General features: G+C 39.7%; 1 protein-coding gene across 4 annotated transcripts in view; it reads left to right on the forward strand.

Annotated features, from left to right (window-relative positions):
* CHST9 (carbohydrate sulfotransferase 9) overlaps positions 1–20,395 on the forward strand; it is a 205,575-nt gene that overhangs the window by 58,829 nt on the left and 126,351 nt on the right. For 2 of the 4 annotated variants that reach the window (XM_040479174.1, XM_040479176.1), the window contains exon 2: positions 8,868–8,906. The exons of the other annotated variants lie outside the window; for them this stretch is intronic. In XM_040479174.1, the coding sequence (XP_040335108.1) occupies positions 8,868–8,906 (39 nt within the window). The remainder of the gene's footprint in view (positions 1–8,867; positions 8,907–20,395) is intronic. 4 annotated transcript variants of the gene reach the window in all.

A 20,395-nucleotide genomic window follows, 5' to 3' on the forward strand; every position in this document is an offset into this window, starting at 1 on the left:
ATGCAAAGTATAAACATACACATCCCTGCTTTAGTCAGGAGCTGAAGCATACGTTAGCCTTCCCATTTTGCAGAGAGATTTAAGACCTGGCAATCACTGGGTATTTTTTCTTCCCCCAATCTGACTTCAACATCTAAAGGTCTTCCAAAAGACTTCTCTGCCAAAAATGACTGCCTCAGAATGAGGTTCTGAATATCAAAAGGTTTGCTCTAAGGTTGAATTCACCCGGGCCAACGTGGGGAATCCGAAAGGAACGGCTGCTTGTCACATTAATTATGCGCATGTCCAGTGGATCTAAGTGGGAAGAAATTCTGTGCTTGACACTGTCCAAGACAACATAAAACTGCTGTTTCTCACACTGGTTTTGCCGTCTCTTTGCAGAGCGGTCAGCCCAGGAAGATCTTGGAGCATTCAGTTCTCCTTAGGTTTTCTACTCGCTGTGACGGATGGCAGACCCCAGGGCTGGGGAGTGCAGATGGAGTGTCAGCCCTGCCAAGGCAGATGGTCAACCTTGGAGGCTTAGCTCTATCTGGAGCGATATCTGAAGGGCCAGCCTCTGTAGCTCAGTACACACTGTCTGGAGCTCACAGCATGTAGCGTGCTCATAATGGCCCTCTCTGCCCGGGCATCCCAGCAGCATTTGAACTGACCAAATAGAAACGGACAGGAGAGCAAGTGGAGTTTATCTAAACCTGCAGGAGGGTGTGAGGACCCACAACCATACAGAGGCTCATCACCGTCGTCTGCTAGGACTGGTGCCATTGCAGCATCAGCATTAATCCAGGCGTAAATGACAAAATAAGCCCCACAGCCTTTTCATGCTATTGACCAAACAGAAACTAGGCAGTTTCTGCAGGCTTATGCAGACCACTTTAGACCAGTTGGTCTTTGAACCGGCCCGGTTAGGCTTCTCTGTTCCTGCTCCGGGCTCAGGGCTTACAATCCTCTCAAAGCCCTGTTTGTATGATTTCTTTTGGAGTTGTAGTATCTACCTATCTAACTCAAAGGAACACTGGATCTTGGAAAAGTCAGGTTACTTATTCAAGGTCCTACCATTTGTTGCGAGGAGAAAGTTGTGGCAATGGGGACTTAGGATTTCTAGAAAAGCTCTCCCTTTCTATTTGGAACATACCAGACTGTGGAGAGCTCTATAGCTGCTGCTCACTACAAAATGAGGGTAGGGATTCAAACCACAAACCCCGGATTCTAAGATCATATGAGCCTAGCTCATAACTGCAAAGAGGTTTGCATGTCAACCGTGTGTCATCCAACCCAGCTGCGTTCGGAAAGAGGGCATGGAGGCGAAAGGAAAGGGATTTTCTAAAATGGAAAGCCGCTTCTTTCTTAGAAATTCTAAGGGAAGGCAAGAGAGAGGTGACGGTAAAGATATCAAGAATCTCTCAAAGCCCGACCTTTATAATATTTGTGTCAATGTAGCCATTGGCCTTGAGAATATTAAGCATTATCATATGTTACCAGGGACCAGCTGACATGAAATGTTCATAAAGAGGAGCACCCAGTAATACTGTGTGTGGCGGTGTCCTGAGCACTGAGGTGACGGCATTATACACTCGATTGCATAAGATCTACTCAAAATATTTAGGATTATTATTAAACGTATCATTTTGTGTAACCCTCACAATGACCCCGTGAAGTGGGAACTACTCTTACCCTCATTTCCAGACGAATGCAGTGTGATTTCGAGAGATTAAATGATGCGCCCAACATCCCACACTGATTAAGTGGCTGGAGCTGCAGACCTGAGCTCTTTGCCATCTACAGGACTGCCCTAATCACCGAGCCAGTGAGCTCGGAAGAAGTAACAGTTTCTGTGCTCATATTCCAACTGTTCACTGACTGGAGCCTTGTGACTATCACACAAAAATTTCCGAGCCTACTTTCTACACTGGCAAATGGACGTCACAATCTATTCCATGGAGCTATTGCAAAGGTTTACAGTGCCCAACTCATCAAAAGTACTAAATAAATGCTAAACTACTAAAAAAATATACACAAAGTCCGAAGGTCTTTCTGGCATGCTGCTCTTGAAATATTGTGATTAGGTACTTAGCAGTTAAAGTAAGCTATTGAGTCATTCAAACAAATTTGACAAATGGGCAATAGCTAGTAAAAAGAATCTGAAATGTTTTTAACAAAATAATTAATGCAGGCAACCCTCAAAACCTAGGGACTGATTGTTATATAGCTTATGGATATCCTAATTTTTATTTCTCCCTACACTTTGACCCAACTATTCTTTGTCTTCTCATTATTTATTTGCCACTTAGCAGGTAATGATTTGGCAAAATTATTTAACCAAATTTTTACGCAGTTTCCTTACCTGAAATGGGTATATTTGCAAAGCCTTTATACTACGTTGAAAATAAATTGAGTTAATCCATATACGGATAAGATAACAATGACAAGCATGTAAACATTGCTTAATAAACATTAGCTACTATTATTAGCGTGATTGTAGTAATGGTACTAGGTTAGTATCCCTTGGAAATGATAATGGAAGTAAAACTCAAATTGTTTCTACTTTCAGTCAGAATATCAGAGATGGAGAGAGAGAGAGAGAGAGAGAGAGAGAGAGATGTCTCGTATACACACACATACACATATATGAGAGAGAAAGGAAGAGGGGGAGGAGGATGAAGAACAAAAAGAAGCCTATAATGAGAAGTTACTCTACGTTTCATCCCAGAGTCGCAGAGCTCATAGGTACCCATGGTCAAGATGAGAAGTCAATGCATTTAACTCTGAAGACCATGTTTCTTTCACTGGATCACGTTGTTCTCCATTAGAAGAAATTGGCTAAGAGAATTTTGCATTTGGGTGGACTTTATATATTCATATTCTCTCTCATTACAATCAGTAAGCAGGAATCTTTGGTATATTAATACCCAAATCAGCAATAGTTTTTTAAAGATATTGATCAAGGCATTTTTTTCTTATTACCCAAAAGCACATTCAGAAGAACACTTTTCTCGTAAGTCTTGCGTTAAAATAGCTAAACATGACAGTGGGGCAGTGGTGGTGGCCTGGCTTTTGGGTTGGTTCCGCAAATCAACTAGCACTGTAACCTCATTACCCTGTCTATAATTGGGGCGTTTGAAGTGAGTAAATCTTAAAGCCCCTTCCTCTCTTACACCCCATAAAAAAAATTAAAACCTTACCGCCTTCTACTTTTCCTGTTAACTCAAAAGTATAGAAGTACTACAGAGTCTCATTATCCAAAAATATGGCCCGTGGTTTTCCATTAAAATCCACGTGAAACAAAAATGATATTAAAAAATTCATGGGAGTTAGCATTATATTATCTGGTAGGTATATTTCTTTGCTTCGCCCTCACTCCACTTTTTTTTTTTAAATAAGTAGCATGTGCACAGTAATTTTCCTTGTCATGATTCTATGCCTTCTTCATAGTGCATTTTGCCAAAGCAACATCGGACATAAATGAACATTCTCAGGTATCCTAGCAACAGGATGTGATTAATCTTACCTCTCAGCGCAGGGCAGATAAAATGCCTGCGAGGGAACGTGAACTCAGAATTGGCTACTGAGAAATTGGTAGTGCAGTGAGGGAGGCTTGATAAGATTCCATGACAGACTTTATTATACAAAGATGGAAGCAGGTAGAAGAAAGAGTATATTTCAGAGACAAGACTATATCTGAGTATAAAACTACATACATATGTATCACATATACGTGAATGTAGTGCATGTGTATGTACGTGTGTATGTATGTGCATGTACATACATATACATACATATATGTGCTACACATACATATACATATACACATATACATGTGTGTGTGTGTGTGTGTGTGTGTATGCACACACACACAATTTCCTTTCCATTAGAAGTGACCTAAAATACGATTTGTCATACAAACACCCCTCCTCATTATTGGTGAGACATCACTGGATTGTCATTTATGTGCCCATGGTTTTAAAAGATCAGAAACCATCACTGTGACTAGGGTACTGCTTCTGTACTGAGGTACAGAAATGTGCTGTAAATTGATACATATTTAATGTTCCTCCATGGAACAAAATCAACAACTTCAAGTCTAAGAGAGCTTTTAAAAATATCAATGCTCCATTTATATAAATAAGTAGTCGTCGCAGGTGGAATTTTAATGTTCAATTAAACACATTTTCTCAGAAGAAAAGTTTTCCCCAACAAATTCCATTTTTAGGAGATTACTGTCCATTTTTATTCTCACAGGAGGAGTGCCGCATCCAGGTTTAAAGAGAAGTAGGGTGCAAACCATACTTTAATGTTTTGTTTTTAAACTAGGATCTGTGATAAAATAAAGCACAGCTGAGGAAAAATGCATGTTCATGATTCTGAAAGCCTGTCTGTTATTTTGTCGCCCACTTTTCTAATATAATAGTTTTCTAGGGTGTCAGTTGTAGTGTAAATATCTGATAAAAGCGCTGTTCTGGGTTGTACTTGCACTCGGTGTTGGCAGTACTAAAATTTGCTTCATGTTCTCTAGCATTTTAAGGAGGGCTGGGGCATTTCATAACTCTCTGTGTGTGCTGAATCAATTCCAAGCATTTGTGTCCCCAGCTCTGCTAGGCAGGAGGAGACAGAGAGGGGTAAAGTACACACCCCTTGCCCTAACAGAAGCCAGTTGGGGGACACACAACTAATTATGAGCCAAACGTTGGAGTTAGTACTGTGGCAGAGGTATAAATAAAGGATGAACGAGCATAGCAGAGGGCGATTAATTCTGCAGGGAGTGGAGAGTTGGGGTGGTGCAAAGCAGAAGACTTCTCAGAAGGACTGCCATCTGACTCAGCTCTAAAGGATGAACAGAGTTCTGATAGGCAGGACTGACATGTCAGGACATTCCAGGAAGCAGGGACAGCTGGCACAGGGAGTTGGGATGGGAGGTGGGATTCTTGGCATAACTGACCAGTGTTGTGTATGGTGCTTGAGGGATGGTAGAGAAGGTAGGTGGTGGCCAAATCTTCCGGGGTCATCAATTTCACATTAGGGCATGTGGATTTTAATCTTTAGTAGTGATCCAACTCAGTACGGAAAAGCCATCCATAAAATCAATGAAATCAGTTACGGGTGTGTAGAAAATAACCCCAGGAAGAAAGTTAGTGTCATGTTTGTGAACGAGGGCAGTGGCAGTGAGAAAGGAGAGTGTAGATCCAAGGGCCTGTGTACAGGGAGAATGGAGTGAGGTGAGGATCGTGTTAGGTGTGGACATTGAGTGAAAGGGAGAAGCTGGTGACTCTGAGGCTTCATGTTTGGGGGCCTGAGCAGACTGGAGGACAGCTCCAAACACGAGCAGTTCTGCAGGGAAACACAATGATTCAAGTTCAGGATATGTGTTATAGTGCCGTATTAAACACAGATAGAGATTTCCAGTAGGCCTAAAATCTAGGTAGATTTGGAGCTAGAGATATGGGTGTCAGAATCATCTCTTTCTTTCTTTTCTTTTTAATGTTTATTTATTTATTTATTTATTTAGAGAGAAAGAGCACATGAGCAAGAAAGGGGAAGAGAAAGAGAGAGCGGGAAAGAGAGAGAGGGAATCCCAAGCAGGCTCCAAGCTGTCAACACAGAGCCCAATGCAGTGCCTGAACCCACAAACCATGAGATCATGACCTGAGCCAAAACCAAGAATCAGATACTTAACCAATTCAGCCACCCAGGCACCCTCAGAACCATCTCTTTGTATAAGGGCACACTCAAAGAATGAGAGGCAAGATAACCCTCATTTGGGGCAAGATAAAGGGACTAAACAAGAAACCTAGAGGGTTATCTCCAGTCAAGCAATATTCTCTGTATCTCTTAATCAACATCATGGTGTCTTAACTAGTTTTTTATTTTTCTAGTTTGCTGTCTAGTGTATATGTAATTAAGAAGAGAAATCTAAATTGATTCCTGTAACAGAACTAATAGCATAATAAAACCAAGAAATAACATTTATATAGTACTCTTCAGTTTACAGAGCCCTTGCGTACGACACAGGGGCAGAGGACTATTTAAGGTCTCAGGGAAAAACCATTACAGCAAGGCCTTCCAGCCTCCCTTCTGAAACATTGAACCCCAATATCTTGTGTGAGTTTCCATTTCTTGCTGGCTCTGCATATGGAATTATTTACTCCTCACCACATTCCAGAGAAACAGGATCTGATCCTCATTCTACAGAAAGAAAGTCAGGGAGACTGACTTATTTGCCACCAGTTATATCACTGTTGGTGTAGGAAGTGATAAACTAACCTAGACTTCCATAATAAAATTACTGTATAACAGTTTACCCAAAACATAGCAGCTGACACCAACAATAAATATCTAGTGTGTCATACATTTTCTCTGTCATGACTAACTGGATGGTTCTGGGGCAGGGCCTCCCATGCAACGGCAGTTAAGGGGTCAGCAAGAGCTGCGGCCATCTAAAGGTTTGAATGAGGCTGGTGGACAGACTGCTCATGAGCCTGGGAAGTTGGTGCTGATAGCTGGCAGGAAGCCTCAGTTCCTTGTCACATGAGCCTCTCCATAGGGTTACTTGAATGTCCCCATAACCTATTATCTGGCTCCCCTCAGAGAGAGTGATCCGAGAGAGCAAGATGGAAACCACAATGGTTTTAAGGCCCAACCTTGGAAGTCACATTCCATCATTTCTGCAAAATCCTCTTGATTACACAAGTCAGTCTAGATGAGTGTGGGAGGGCACGACACAAGGACACAGTTACCAGGAGGACCAGAAAGACAGTGGTCTTTGGGAGTATTTTGAGACTGAGTATCACACCATATTATTTATCCCTAATACTCTCATTGTCAACTTTCAGAATTTATGACTCATTCTTCTGCAAATTAAAGACTTTCCAAAGAGATGTTTGTCTCAAAACATTTTATAATTCAGGACTCAAATTACATTTTTTAAATTTGTGAAAATGTTTGAGGCCTCTAGTATAGAACAATTGGTAATCAAATAGTAAACAGTTGCTTGCCTGATAAAAAAAAAAAAAAAAACTTAAATGAGGAGGTACCTCCATCACACTTGGTAATGAATGAAGCCTTTAAGTGGACTACTCATGTCATTTATCTGTTTGAATCATTGAAATAAATCGTATCAAACAAGACCTCTGGAAATCACCTAAATGAATAGAATGTGCCATTAATCAAAATGCCAGTTAGATGAATTCTGTGCTTTTGGCGGCTGCATGAGAAAAAGGTTATACATTCTCCACCTTATGTTTTAGGATTTTAAAAGACAGGAAAGGCTGGTAGAAAAACTTAGATAAAGTTTACATGCCGTTTGCGTGTTTTGCACACCCTCTCAGTAACTAGCTCCATCTGTGAAATCTTGAAAGATGACAAGAAAGCGATGGCCAGAGGGTGCCCTCGCTTGCCCATCACAAAACCAAGGCTCTCACCTCCACGGTGTTGTTGCCACACAGCAGTGCCCTGAGCAGAGTGTTCCTTATCTAAACCTGTAACCATGACGAAGCATCCCCTAGCCCGGGTTTTCTTCTGCTCAGGCTGTTGCCTGAATCTCATTCATTTGTGGGCTGCCAGATTTCATGAACAAGAAGCCATATCCTCAGCCTCGTCTTCCTCACCACCCCCTACTCCTCAGGCTCTCAGAGTGTCTTGTGTTCCCCGCCCCCGCTCTGCTAAACCTGCTCTCTCACAATGAACCCAGAAGATTCCGATGCTGTGGGTGCCCTCCATACTTCCTAAATTTATCTGTGGCGCACGGTTCTGTGCTCTGTTGATCTCCGTGGATCTCTGCTGCTTCTTCTCATGGCCCTACATCTCAAAATAGAAGTAGCAGTTTTGTTCTCTTGGTCACTATCCTCAGCCTCACCCTCTGCCGCCTGCCTTTCTGTTCCCATTCCCCACCTCAGGTCCAGCTGTCTTCTCAAAATGGACCTTTTCTGCATCCGTAACTTAGATTTTCATCTCTCTCCCAGGCCCCATGTCTCTGTAAGACTTCAAACTCAGTAAGTCTAAAACTGAACCAGTCATCCCCATGCCCCCATCCCATTTTACCGTTCCCCCACATTGCATCACCATGCCCAAAGTCACCTAGATAGCCATTCATCTCGACCTTTACTTCTCCCTTGCACTTCACATTTTGTAACTCCCTGGGCCTTCTTAGTCCTGCCCTCCTACCTCCCTCTTCCTGCTGCCATGCTCAGTCCATCATCTCTTGCCTAAGCTCTAAGATAGCCATCTATGCAAAACCATAGTTCCTAAAGCAAGCTTTAAACATGGCACTTGCTCAAATAGCCTTGTCTTGTATAACCCATACTATCTCTTTTAATGATCACCAGTACTTTCCTTGTTTCAAATTTCCCAGATCACATGTATCTTTTGAGGCCCAAATCAAATATCACTTTCTCCTTAACTTCGAGGGCACCCCTTTATTTCCTAAACTAATCACTTCATCCTCTCATATCTTTAAACAGTTTGTACCTTTTGGGGCACATCTCATCTCACATTGCATTGTCTGTCCTTTATCTCCCCAAATAGGTTGTAAGAGGCCTTGATCTTATTTAACTCGGGTGTTTATCCCCACAGTTTGTGCTATGGGAATTTGATCCTTGTAAGTTTATTGTTGAGTAAATGACTCTTACTAACAAGATTTTTAAAACCCAGCAGCATGTTTTATTTAATGCATCCTCATTTATTGTTGGTTTTCGTAAATTGGATTGAGAGCATTTTTCATCCCCTTCAACTATGCCCATGCCCGTCATCTCTAGAAGCATCTTGGGCACAGCTGAGGAGTGATTATGTTTGGAAATTGCCATAAACGGGGTCTCCTCTTAGTTACACCTTGTTCTCATGGACCCACTCTGTAACTGACCTGCCACTTCTCATTTCAGGGAGAGTGGAGAAGAAAAGAGAACAAAAAGCAACCTCAGGTAAGATTTGGACTAATTAGCTGCAATTATTTCCTGTTTTCACTTTCAGCTTTTTAAAAAAAAATCTATTTGCAATTGAATATCCTAAAACCCACACTAAAAAAGTAATGGTTTATGGTCCTACAATTGATTGACATTAAATTAATTAAAATAAATTAATACATTTATCCTTTTCACTTTCACATCAATCATGTCCTTCCCATTCTCTCACTGTATTCAAAAGAAAATGAGAGAGAATGTGATTTTTTTCATCATTCCCTTTAAAAGGTGAATCTTATAACCACCAACTTTAAAAATTGGAATTGTAACAGTTGACAACCATTTTATTTGCCCAAATATCTGTGAATCTTAATTATTTGTCTTAAAACCATTTATGGAGGCAATTTTTTCAGGATAGTGTTGACTACTTAACCAAAAAGAATTCTTAAATTTTGGAGGGATTTTAAGAATTATTCCATTCCTAAGTTCTAGTGTATATCCAGAAGTGAGTGATGTTTTGACACAGTGCCATTGTGCATAGTAGGGGCCCCTATTTGCACACTGATAAATTTTTAAATTCCAGATTTGTATTACTTGGTTTTTGGCTTAAAGTCATGAAATATGATAAAATTTAATTTATGAAGTAAATCTTTGCAAAAGTGCAATCTTCCAGCGTCCGGTGCCCTAAAATTGCCGGTAATCCTAGGGAATTCTAATTTGGCCTATTTACCTGTGCCCACCACCCTTCCCAAGTGTCTACCAAACCATTATCGTATGATATATGAGTGCTGCCAACGTAAAGACACATATTTCCCAACCACCATTTTCTTTTAGATGCATTTTTTTTTTTGGTCTGGTAACAAGAAAAAATGTATTTGTTTGTTTGTAATGTGTGTGTTCAAACAGTGTAGTCAATAGAAGATAAAAATCTGAATTAATCAAAAATGTATAAACAACCTCAGCCCCTGTCCCTTTTCTCCTTCTCAATCTTAGCATTCATCCCAGACAACTGAGCAATGGACTCCTTGTATGATTACCCTCTTAAATGTTATTGTTTGCATTCTCTTTGTGGATCTTTTAAAGCCTGATCATTAATACCAAAAACAAAAACAAAAAAATGTGAAGGCAAGAAAATGTCTTTTCTCCTCACAGATGTGATTACCTCCATAATTGCTCCTTGGGGGAAGATTATTTATACTGTTTCTAAAATGCTGTTGTTATGATTCTATAGATACTGGCTTAAAGTAACTTCATAGTTTGAGAGAAAGCTAAATTGGCCACAGTGGTAAACCAGATGTCTCTTTAAGTTCCCTTTGTATTCGTGGATTCTAATATTCTATGTGACCAAAGGTGACACAAAGAGCCAGAGACAAAAGCAGGACAAGAACTCTGGTTCCTTGACTCCTTATTCTTTCCAGTGTCTCATCATCCTGACCTTTCCTTACAAATCAAAGCACCAGTCACTTCAATACCATGTTGAATTTCTAGCTTAATAAAATATTTTTCAACAATTGGAAAATCTTTTTAAGGCAACAAGGTCTTCGCAGGGAACACTAGTCACCAGGGTTATGAGGAAACTCCTTTTATTAACAGAACTAATCTACCTCAACTGATGCACAGCTTGTCAGTGTGTCTGATTTTTAGGAGAAAGTGAAAGAAACTTATGAGAAAGTGAAGTCAAAGATACTAAATAGGGGTTCCTGGGTGGCTCAGTCAGTTAAGCATCTGACTCTTGATGTAGGCTCAGGTCATGATCGCACAGTGGTGAGATCCAGCCCTGTGTCAGGCTTGCATTGGGCATGGAGCCTGCTTAAGATTCCCTCTCTCCCTCTCCTTCTACTTTTCTCTCTCTCTCTCTCTCTCTCTCTCTCTCTCTGTCTCTCTCTCTCTCTTTCTCTTTCTCCCTGTCTCTCTCTCTTTCAAAAAAAAAAGTAGTTAATGGACAGAGTTCAAATTATTGGGGAAATTTTCTAGACTCCTCATCATTTCAAAGAACACAAATCCAGTCCTCACAAAATCTATATTTGCAAAGATGGTCTGAGTTTTCAAAATTGAGACCTAACCTTCGCCAACGTAGTCATAAATATCACCATCTTCAGTTTGTGATACTAGTTTGACTATATGTATCTTTAGATATCAAGAATGTCATGGGCATTCCTGCTGCTGACATCCTGCAAGGACTTCTTTGTGTCACTTGTTGTTCATTCTGCTCAGATTCTGCATCCTGCCCGCTGAATTAGACAATGATTCCACATCCTCTTGTTTGTAGCAGGTCCATCTCCTGGCTGTGGGAGATCAGCATTAGTTCCTGGACCCTTTCAGTCTACTCCATTGTGTTGTGCTAGTCGTGATGGAAACCAAAGAATATAGAAAAAGTGTTGTAGACAAAAATGTTACCCATTAAAACAAGGGACTTCCAGGACCCTTACTTTTTGATTGGTTAAGGTTGGTTAATTCTTTAAGGAATCATGGACTAAGATGAAAGTTACAGAGGTAAGTTTTTACTCAGGATAAAAAATAATTTCATAGCAAGGAAACTTCACCAGGACTGGAAAGAATGAAACTATGTTAGTAAAACTGTACAGAGGTTGGGCCACCACCAGTAAGGAATGGTAATAAATAAGAGCTTCATGAAGGATTTGGTTAGATCATTGCTAAGGTGCTTTTCAATTTTGCATCTGTGATTCTACTCACCATTATTACTTTATTGAAATGACTATGTGTATCTGGATCAACACACACACACACACACACACACACACACACACACACATAATGGTTCACATTTCATTATATAACCGAATGAATTATGTTCCAAAGCTTAAGCTTAATTAGTTTGAACTGAGTGGCTCAGGAAAACATATAGCCAGTGGGGCTAAGACTATAGAGTGATACTCTCCTGTAGTCAATTTAGCTTCTTTTGGGGAGAAAATTGTTTCACCCTTATTGCAACCCTGACCGTACATTCAAATATGATGTTCTTCTTGAATTTAGCTATTTGGGTTGATAAAGAATATTAAAAATATATGGTAATATAATGATAAGTAAGGAAAATATCAGGAGACAGGTTCCTGATATCATCAATTATCTATTTGCCCATGATTTTTTAATGACCCGATTTCTTTACCAGAAAAATAGAAAAAAATGATCAGCTGTATTCCACAGATCTTATATAAAAACTCAATTTAATTTGAAGAATTTTAACTTATGAAAGGAAGGACCCCTTTTTGGATCAAGGAATTCTTGATATTAAAAAACAACACAACAAAAAATACAAAGAATCCTCACAGAGAAAGGTGCTTCATAAGCATGGTTTAGAAGAAATATAATAATTAGAAGGCTTACTAAAGTAGACTATAGAGAAACCATCTGTTAAATATATATTGATCCAGATTTTTCCAAGTAAGAGAACACTTTCAACTCTAGTTAACTGTTACGTAAAGAATAGTCCTGGTGGGCCAGAGAATGGATTTGTAGGTAGAGATGATAATGAGTATTTTTAAATGAAGTTGCATACTTCTTATTTGTGACATTAGATCATCCCTAAAGTTGGAGAGGTTTGTTCATTTTCATTATTTGCAAAAAGTTACCAGTAAGGAAGAACAAGCTTATTTTCTTCTCAACTCAAAAGGTGAAATTTATTAACGAAAATTCAGCAAATGGTGGAACATCTGCTTTGCAAGCTCAGTTCCTTGTTGCTTACTTTGTGACTGTGCTTTTCACTTCTTTGAAATGTCCTAAAACATCAATAGCACCTCAGTTTTTAAGACTTTCAACACACATTTAACATGCACTCATTCAAGATTTTAAAAAATAGTTAAATAAATACGACAGGGATGTCCCCTTTCACCACTATTGTTCAACACAGTGTTGGATGTCCTAGCCTTGGAAATCAGAAAACAAAAAGAAATGAAAGGCATCCAAATCAGCAAGGAAGAAGTCAAATTTTCACTCTTTATAGACAACATGATACTCTATGTGGAAAACCCAAAAGATTCCACCAGAAAACTACTGTAACAGATACATGAATTCAGCAAATTCTCAGGATATAAGATCAACATACAGAAATCAGTTACATTTTTATATAACAATAATGAAGCAGCAGAAAGAGAAATCAAGGAATTGATCCATTTACAATTGCACAGAAACCATAAAATATCTAGGAATAAACTTAACTAAAGAGGCAAAAGAGCTATACTCTGAAACCGATAGAAAACTTATGAAAGAAATTGAAGAAGACACAAAGAAATGGAAAAACATTCCATGCTCATGGATTGGAAGAACAAATATTGTTAAAATGTTGATACAGCCCAAAGCCATCTATACATTCAGTGTAATCCCTATCAAAATAACACCAGCATTCTTCACAGAGCTAAAGCAAACAATTCTAAAATTTGTATGGAACTGCAAAAGACCCTGAATAGCCAAAGCAATCCCGAAAAAGAAAACCAAAGCTGGAGACATCACAATTCTGGACTTCAAGCTATATTACAAAGTTGTAATCATCAAGACAGCACGGTACTTGTACAAAAACAGACACATAGATCAATGGAACAGAATAGAGAACCCAGAAATGGACCCACAAACATATGGCCAACTAATCTCCGACCAAGCAAGAAGGAGTATCCATTGGACAAAAGACAGTCTCTTCAGCAGCAAGTGGTGCTGGGAAAACTGGACAGCGATAGGCAGAAAGATGAACCACTTTCTTACACCATACACAAAAATAAACTCAAAGTGGATGAAAGACCAAAATATAAGACAGGAAACCATCAAAATCCTAGAGGAGAAAACAAGCAACAACCTCTTTGTCCTTGGCTGCAGCAACTTCTTACTTGATATGTCTTCAGAGGCAAGGGAAACAAAAGCAAAAATGGACTATTGGGACTTCATCAAGACAAAAACCTTCTGCACAGCAAAAGGAACAATCAACAAAACTAAAAAGCAACTGACAGATGGGGGAAGATATTTGCAAATGACATATCAGATAAATGTTTAGTATCCAACACGTATAAAGAACTTATCAAACTCAACACCCAAAAAACAAATAATCCAGTGAAGAAATGGGCAAAAGACATGAAGAGACAGTTTTCCAAAGAAGACATCCAGATGGCTAAAAGACACATGAAAAGATGCTCAATATCACTCATCATCAGGGAAATACAAATCAAAATTACAATGAGATACCACCTCACACTGGTCAAAATGGCTAAAATTAACAACTCAGGAAACAACAGATATTGACGAGGATGTGGAGAAAGGGGAACACCTTTGCCTTGCTGGTGGGAATGCAAACTGGAGCAGCCATTTAATTTCTTTCCTCAAAAAATTAAAAATAGAGGGGTGCCTGGGTGACTCAATCAGTTAAGCATCCGACTTTGACTCAGGTCATGGTCTCATGGTTTGTGGATTCATGCCCCACATTGGGCTTTGTGCAGACAGCTCAGAACCTGGAGCCTACTTTGGATTCTGTCTCCCTCTCTGCCCGCCCCCACTCACATTCTCTCTCTCTCTCTCTCTCTCTCTCTCAAATAAATAAACATTTAAAAACTAAAAATAGAGCTACCCTATGACTCAGCAATTGCACTACCAGGTATTTGTCCAAAAGATACAAAAATGTTGATTCAAAGGGTCACATGCACCCCAATATTTATAGCAGAATTATCAACAATAGCCATATTATGGAAAGAGCCCAAATGTCCATCAACTGACAAACAGATAAAGAAGATGTGGTATATATATACAATGGAATATTACTTGGCAATCAAAAAGAATGAAATCTTGCCATTTGCAACACCATGGATGGAACTAGAATGTATTAGGCTAAGTGAAATAAATCACTCAGAGAAAGGTAAATATCATATGATTTCACTCATCTGTGGAATTTAAGAAACAAAACAGATGAACATAGGGGAAGGGAAAGAAAAATAAGATGAAAACAGAGAGGGAGGCAAACCAAAAGAGACTCTTAAATACAGAGAACAAACAGGGTTGCTGGAGGGGAGGTAGGTGGGGGGATGGGCTAAATGGGTGATGGGCATTAAGGAGGGCACTTGTTGGGATAAGCACTGGGTGTTAGATGAAAGTGATGAATCACTAAATTCTACTCCTGAAATCATTATTACACTATATGTTAACTAACTTAGATTTAAATAAAATTTTAAAAAGTAGTTAAATAGGTAACTTAATAAATTTTTCCATCTGTATGATAATAACATGTTCACTTTATTATATGTTACTCTCTTATTAAATGCAGATTTTCAAGTGGATTCACATTTAGCATTTTTTTCTCTATACTATTACTATTTTTGCAGCGGTTTTGCCTTAGTTCCTATACCCTGTCAAAAAACCCTCAAAAATAAGCATGAGAAGACCTAATATGTTATTGTTTTAATTATTGGTGACCAATATTAAACATTTGAAGTTAATAGGCAAATCCTGTTAGGACAAATACATTTAAATAAGTTATTATTATTTAAAAGCCCGTAATTTAAGAATAATGAGAATCATTATTTCAGTTAGGATCAAGCCTGAAAATGTGTATCTTCCTAACTTGTTCACAGTTACAAAATCCCTTCACACTCAATAATCCTGTATTGTATATTTGAAAGTTGCTGACCAAGTAGATCATAAAAGTTCTCATCATAAGAAGAAATAAAAAGATATTATAACTATGTGTAGTGACAGATATTGAGTAGATTTATTATGGTGATTATTTTACAATGTATATAAATATCAAATCATTATATTGTATACCTGAAACTAATACAATGTTGCACTTCACTTACATCTCAATTAAAAAAAAAAAAGCTCTTGCCTTGACAAGACATCTCATTTGGTGCCACAAAGGCTCATTTCTTAGTTGATACATTGAGTTTGCTAAACGTTTTTGTGGTCCACATTTTGTGCTTGATATTGTAGATATGATGTTGAATAAGATACAGTGTTTATGTCCTCGATTCATTCACTTTAAGCTGGGGAAGCAAAGTAAGGACAGATGATTATACTACAGTGAAGAGTGCCTGTTAGAGAATTACTGGGTGTCACGAGGGTGTCAAAGAAGGCTTCCGGGAGGAGGAGTGACTGGAGCTTACCAGGTAGAAAAGGGGAAAGGGGTGTCTGTCCAGAGAGACAAAGACAAGAAAAGGCATGGTCTCTTGAGAGTCCAGTCAATGGTTTAATAAGACTGGAGCACAGTCATAAGCAGACAAGAGGCAGGACATGTGGCCAAAGAGGTTGGCATGAGCCAAAATCAACAGGGGCCATTATGCAATTCCATGCAGTTGGGACTTATGCAGTAGGTGTTGCACGCCAATGACGTGCAAGGAATTACATGATCTGTTTGCATTTTATAGAAATCCTTCCAGAGGAAGTATGGATTGGAAGGGGAATTCGCTAGGGGCAGGGAAATCAGGTGGTATGCCATTTTAATTATTTAAGAATGAAAAGATGAATGTTTGAGGGGTCTTTACTAAGACAGCGGCATTAGAGAGGGAGCTAGGGAAACAGAATGAAGATACATTTTACAAAATAGAACTGGCCTGTTCAATTGGATATAGGAGGTAAAGGAGGAGGACTTCTAGGTTTCCAGCCTAAGAAATGAGATGAATAATAGTATATCCTGCTTCAGAAGGAAGGACTGGTTAAGCATGACAAATGCCACAGAGACATCAAATAAAATAAGCACTGAAAAATGTCCATTGAAGTTGGAGGAACAGTCTGCTGCTCATCACAGAGAAGTGATTTTTCAGGAGCTCTGTAAATGAGATCTGGATAGCAATGGGTTGAATGAGGGAGTTATAAACAACTGAAAACAAACGCGGACTTGTTCTCTTGGAGAGTTTGTCTGTGAAGGGGAAGAATGGGGACACAGAGACGGACAGAGACATAATCATGAAATCAGCAAGTCAGGGAATCGATGTTTACTGAGGACCTGCTCTTTCAGGCTCTGGGCTCAGTGCCTTCTATTTTACCCTCAAAACGAACTCCTAAGGCTTGTTTGTGGTTAGCACGTTAAAAATTAGGAAACTGAGATGTAGGGAAGTCAAATAACTTGCCTTAAGCCCCCCATATTAACTGGTGGAGCCAGAAATGGAATCTAGGCAGCAGCTTGCTGGAGTCAGCTGGTGCTATCTGGGAGGTAATTTGGAAAGAATGATTGTCCACTTTTCTTCCCACTTCAGCATTCAGTGAGGTCATGCACATAGTGTAAGTGGGTCATGGTGGGAATATTTACACCACAGAAAGTGGCAAACGTTACAAACCATAGTTGGTTGATTTGCTTGCTTGTTTGTTCCTGGAGAGCCAGTTGTTACACACTGACGGTGCACTGCTGGACCCCGCTGCCCTGCATGTGTGATCTGGCCAAGGTCACTTGGGTAGCAAACAGGTAACAAGAGCTGAGACTTGAATCTAGACCTGTCACCCACATCCAGCCCAATACAGGCCCTGGCGCTTTGCTGAAAAGATAAGGGAACTATTCTTTCCCCCATATTCTATCCCCACGTGGCCCAGGTTGGTATAAATGAAGTCTCATATTTATCCATTCTCCAGTTCCAAGGTACCAATTTTCTGCTTCGGCCTCCCAGGCAATCCATCTCTGGTGTGTTTGCTTTTAAAAATAGCTTTCCTGAAGAACTGGCTCTCTGAACTATGTTAATGAATTCTATTTTTAAAAAAATAACCGATTTTCTCTGGGTTTATGGTTTCACAACAATATTTATTATTGAGCAGAATAAAGTATCTTAGATACATTTGTCCACCCACGAAGTGGAAGACTTACATACAGGCTGTTCGTTATAAGAAGTCCTGAAGAGGTTATTTTTAAACCAACTTCATTTTCCAGCCAGTCGAATTTATGATAGAGAAGGAACAGCACAGCTGTGCTACATGATTTCGAAAATACCTTAAATTCCACTGGATAACACTGCATTTAAAAGAGTGTCTTTATGCAAACTGAACAAATCTGAAATGGTAAGTAGCTAATGGAGGAGGAATCACCATGTCTAACCACATAGGCGAAGTGCAAATGTGAAAAGTGTTACCCGAGATTCTCTCCACATGTTTAATTTGCATGGCTATTATAGCACCCAGGGCAGGGCTTATTTGCACACAGTCAACACTTGAAACACTTGAAGCATGGTTTCCTTAAGTGGGGGGACGAAATACTCTCTTTAGGGGCATCACAGTGCCTCCTTTCATGACTGAAAAGGAGTAACTTACCTGGGTTGATTCTTGCACCACATATACGTGTTCCTTTCACTCAGGTGAGGAAATGAAGAATTTGCTAATTTTGTTAGCCAAAAATTACTTCAGGCTTTCATCTGAAATCTTCTTGGGGCACCTGGGTGGCTCAGTCAGTTAAGTGTGATTCTTGGTTTCATGAGATTGAGCCCCACTTTGGGCTCTGCGCTGACAGCACTAAGCCTGTTTGGGACTCTCTCTCTCTCTCTCTTTCTCTCTCTGTCTCTGCCCCTCCCCTGTTCATGCTGTTTCTCTCTCTCAAAAGAAATAAATTAATGAAAAATGTGTATTCTGTAAAAAAAAAAAAAAAAAAGCCACAAGGAATTCCCAGTTAAAATGGAAAGTAAGTCAAATACAAATAGACTTTCAGGAGGTATCTGATAGATCTCATGAAGGCAGTACAGGCCAAAGCAGGTCCCCAGAAAGTTCAGTTCATGTTAGTTTCAACGTCCTGTGGAAGTTGCATCAAAGGGCATTCTCTGTGTGTGTATCAGTCAATGTCATAGTAACTACACTTTAATCTGACACGGTTTGGGAATGGAGCATTGTAGGTAGCTGCGTATTTTGATTAGTTAAAAATGGCACTTATGCTAACAAAGGATTAAAAATGCCCACAGAAATAGAATATAGGTGATCCTTAGGCTTTCTTGTGAAAGGAGTCTTAAGTCATGCCTGACTTTCCCACAGAGAAAACAATGAACTTGTATTTCTAACCAAGAACAGATGCCCAACTTTTTTTTTTCATAGAAATGACCACAAACATTTTAATCAACTGTAAACGATCTATTTGTACACTGCGTAACTAGAAACCTTCTAAAGTGAATGTGAGTCATTTGAGCCGAGCAATACGGGAATCAACGATATGAACTGTCCCATTATTTCACTGAAAATTCCCAGATAAGAGGATTGGCAAGGCAGGAGAGTAGCCATGAGACTGTAAGGAAACAAGAAGCCCCTGAAGACTGCTCACCCCAGAAATGAGGCTACGATGTGAGTGGCAGTTGAAGGAACTCTGAAAGGGGCGGAGCCTTAGTTGAAAAAGTAGAAGGTGGGGGGTGGGAATAGCAGCATCTAGGGACTCTCAGAAGCTGCTGAGTTACCCGACCAATGAATTCATCCGGAGGGGCTAATGAATGCCCATGAATTAATACAGTACTGATTCCAGATGGCATATTTTTAAGTTTCTTTATTTTGAGAGAGAGAGAGAGAGAGAGAGAGAGAGAGAGAGAGAGCACTCACATGGGTGGGGGAACGGCAGAGAGAGGGAGAGAAAGAATCCCAAGCAAGCTCCGCACTGTCAGCACAGAGCCCCACGTGGGGCTCGATCTCACAAACTGTGAGATCATGACCTGAGCTGAAATCAAGAGTCAGAGCCTTAACCAATTGAGGCACCCCTCAGAGAGCATGTTTAAATTTTGTTCAATGTGAGCATTAGTGTCTTGGCTTCCATTTGAACCTTCCCCTCCATTTGTAGGAGAGGATGGTTCTGCCCATGGTCCATGCCTTTGTTTGAACATCTTTCCCTTATTAGAATCCTTTCAGAATGTTTCTGGAATGCTGTCTCTGTTTGCTTGCCTATATTTGCTTATACATCTGCACTCCGCTGTAGTTATTTATTAGCATGACTGTAAATCTCTAATATATTTCTTACTGCACAGAAACCGTCTGTATCTCTCAGCCGAATATGGTCCCTTTCTCCTCAGGAATACCCCTGAAATGCAATTCTACCCATGCCTTCTCTGAAAACATACAGCTCTGTGTTTCACTGATACACTGATACAAATAAAACACCACATTCAATTTCATAATAATTTTGTTTGCTTATTTGGGTTATTTTGTTCCTCTCTCTCTCGCCTTCTCATCAGCAATCCAGTAAAAATATAATGCAAACCATACAGGTACATTTAAATTTTTGAATAGCCACATTTTTCAACGTTTTTTATTTTTTATTTTTGGGACAGAGAGAGACAGAGCATGAACGGGGGGGGGGGGGGCAGAGAGAGAGGGAGACACAGAATCGGAAACAGGCTCCAGGCTCTGAGCCATCAGCCCAGAGCCCGACGCGGGGCTCGAACTCACGGACCGCGAGATCGTGACCTGGCTGAAGTCGGACGCTTAACCGACTGCGCCACCCAGGCACCCCTTGAATAGCCACATTTTAAAAACTAAAAAGAAATAGGTGAGATTAATTTAATAATATGCTATGTAAGCCGGTATAGTAAAAATGTTCTCATTTCAAAATACGATCAACATAAGAATTATAAACA

This window comes from Herpailurus yagouaroundi, unplaced genomic scaffold (assembly GCF_014898765.1).
Source record: "Herpailurus yagouaroundi ecotype Mexico unplaced genomic scaffold, PumYag 142, whole genome shotgun sequence".
Lineage (NCBI taxonomy): Eukaryota > Metazoa > Chordata > Mammalia > Carnivora > Felidae > Herpailurus > Herpailurus yagouaroundi.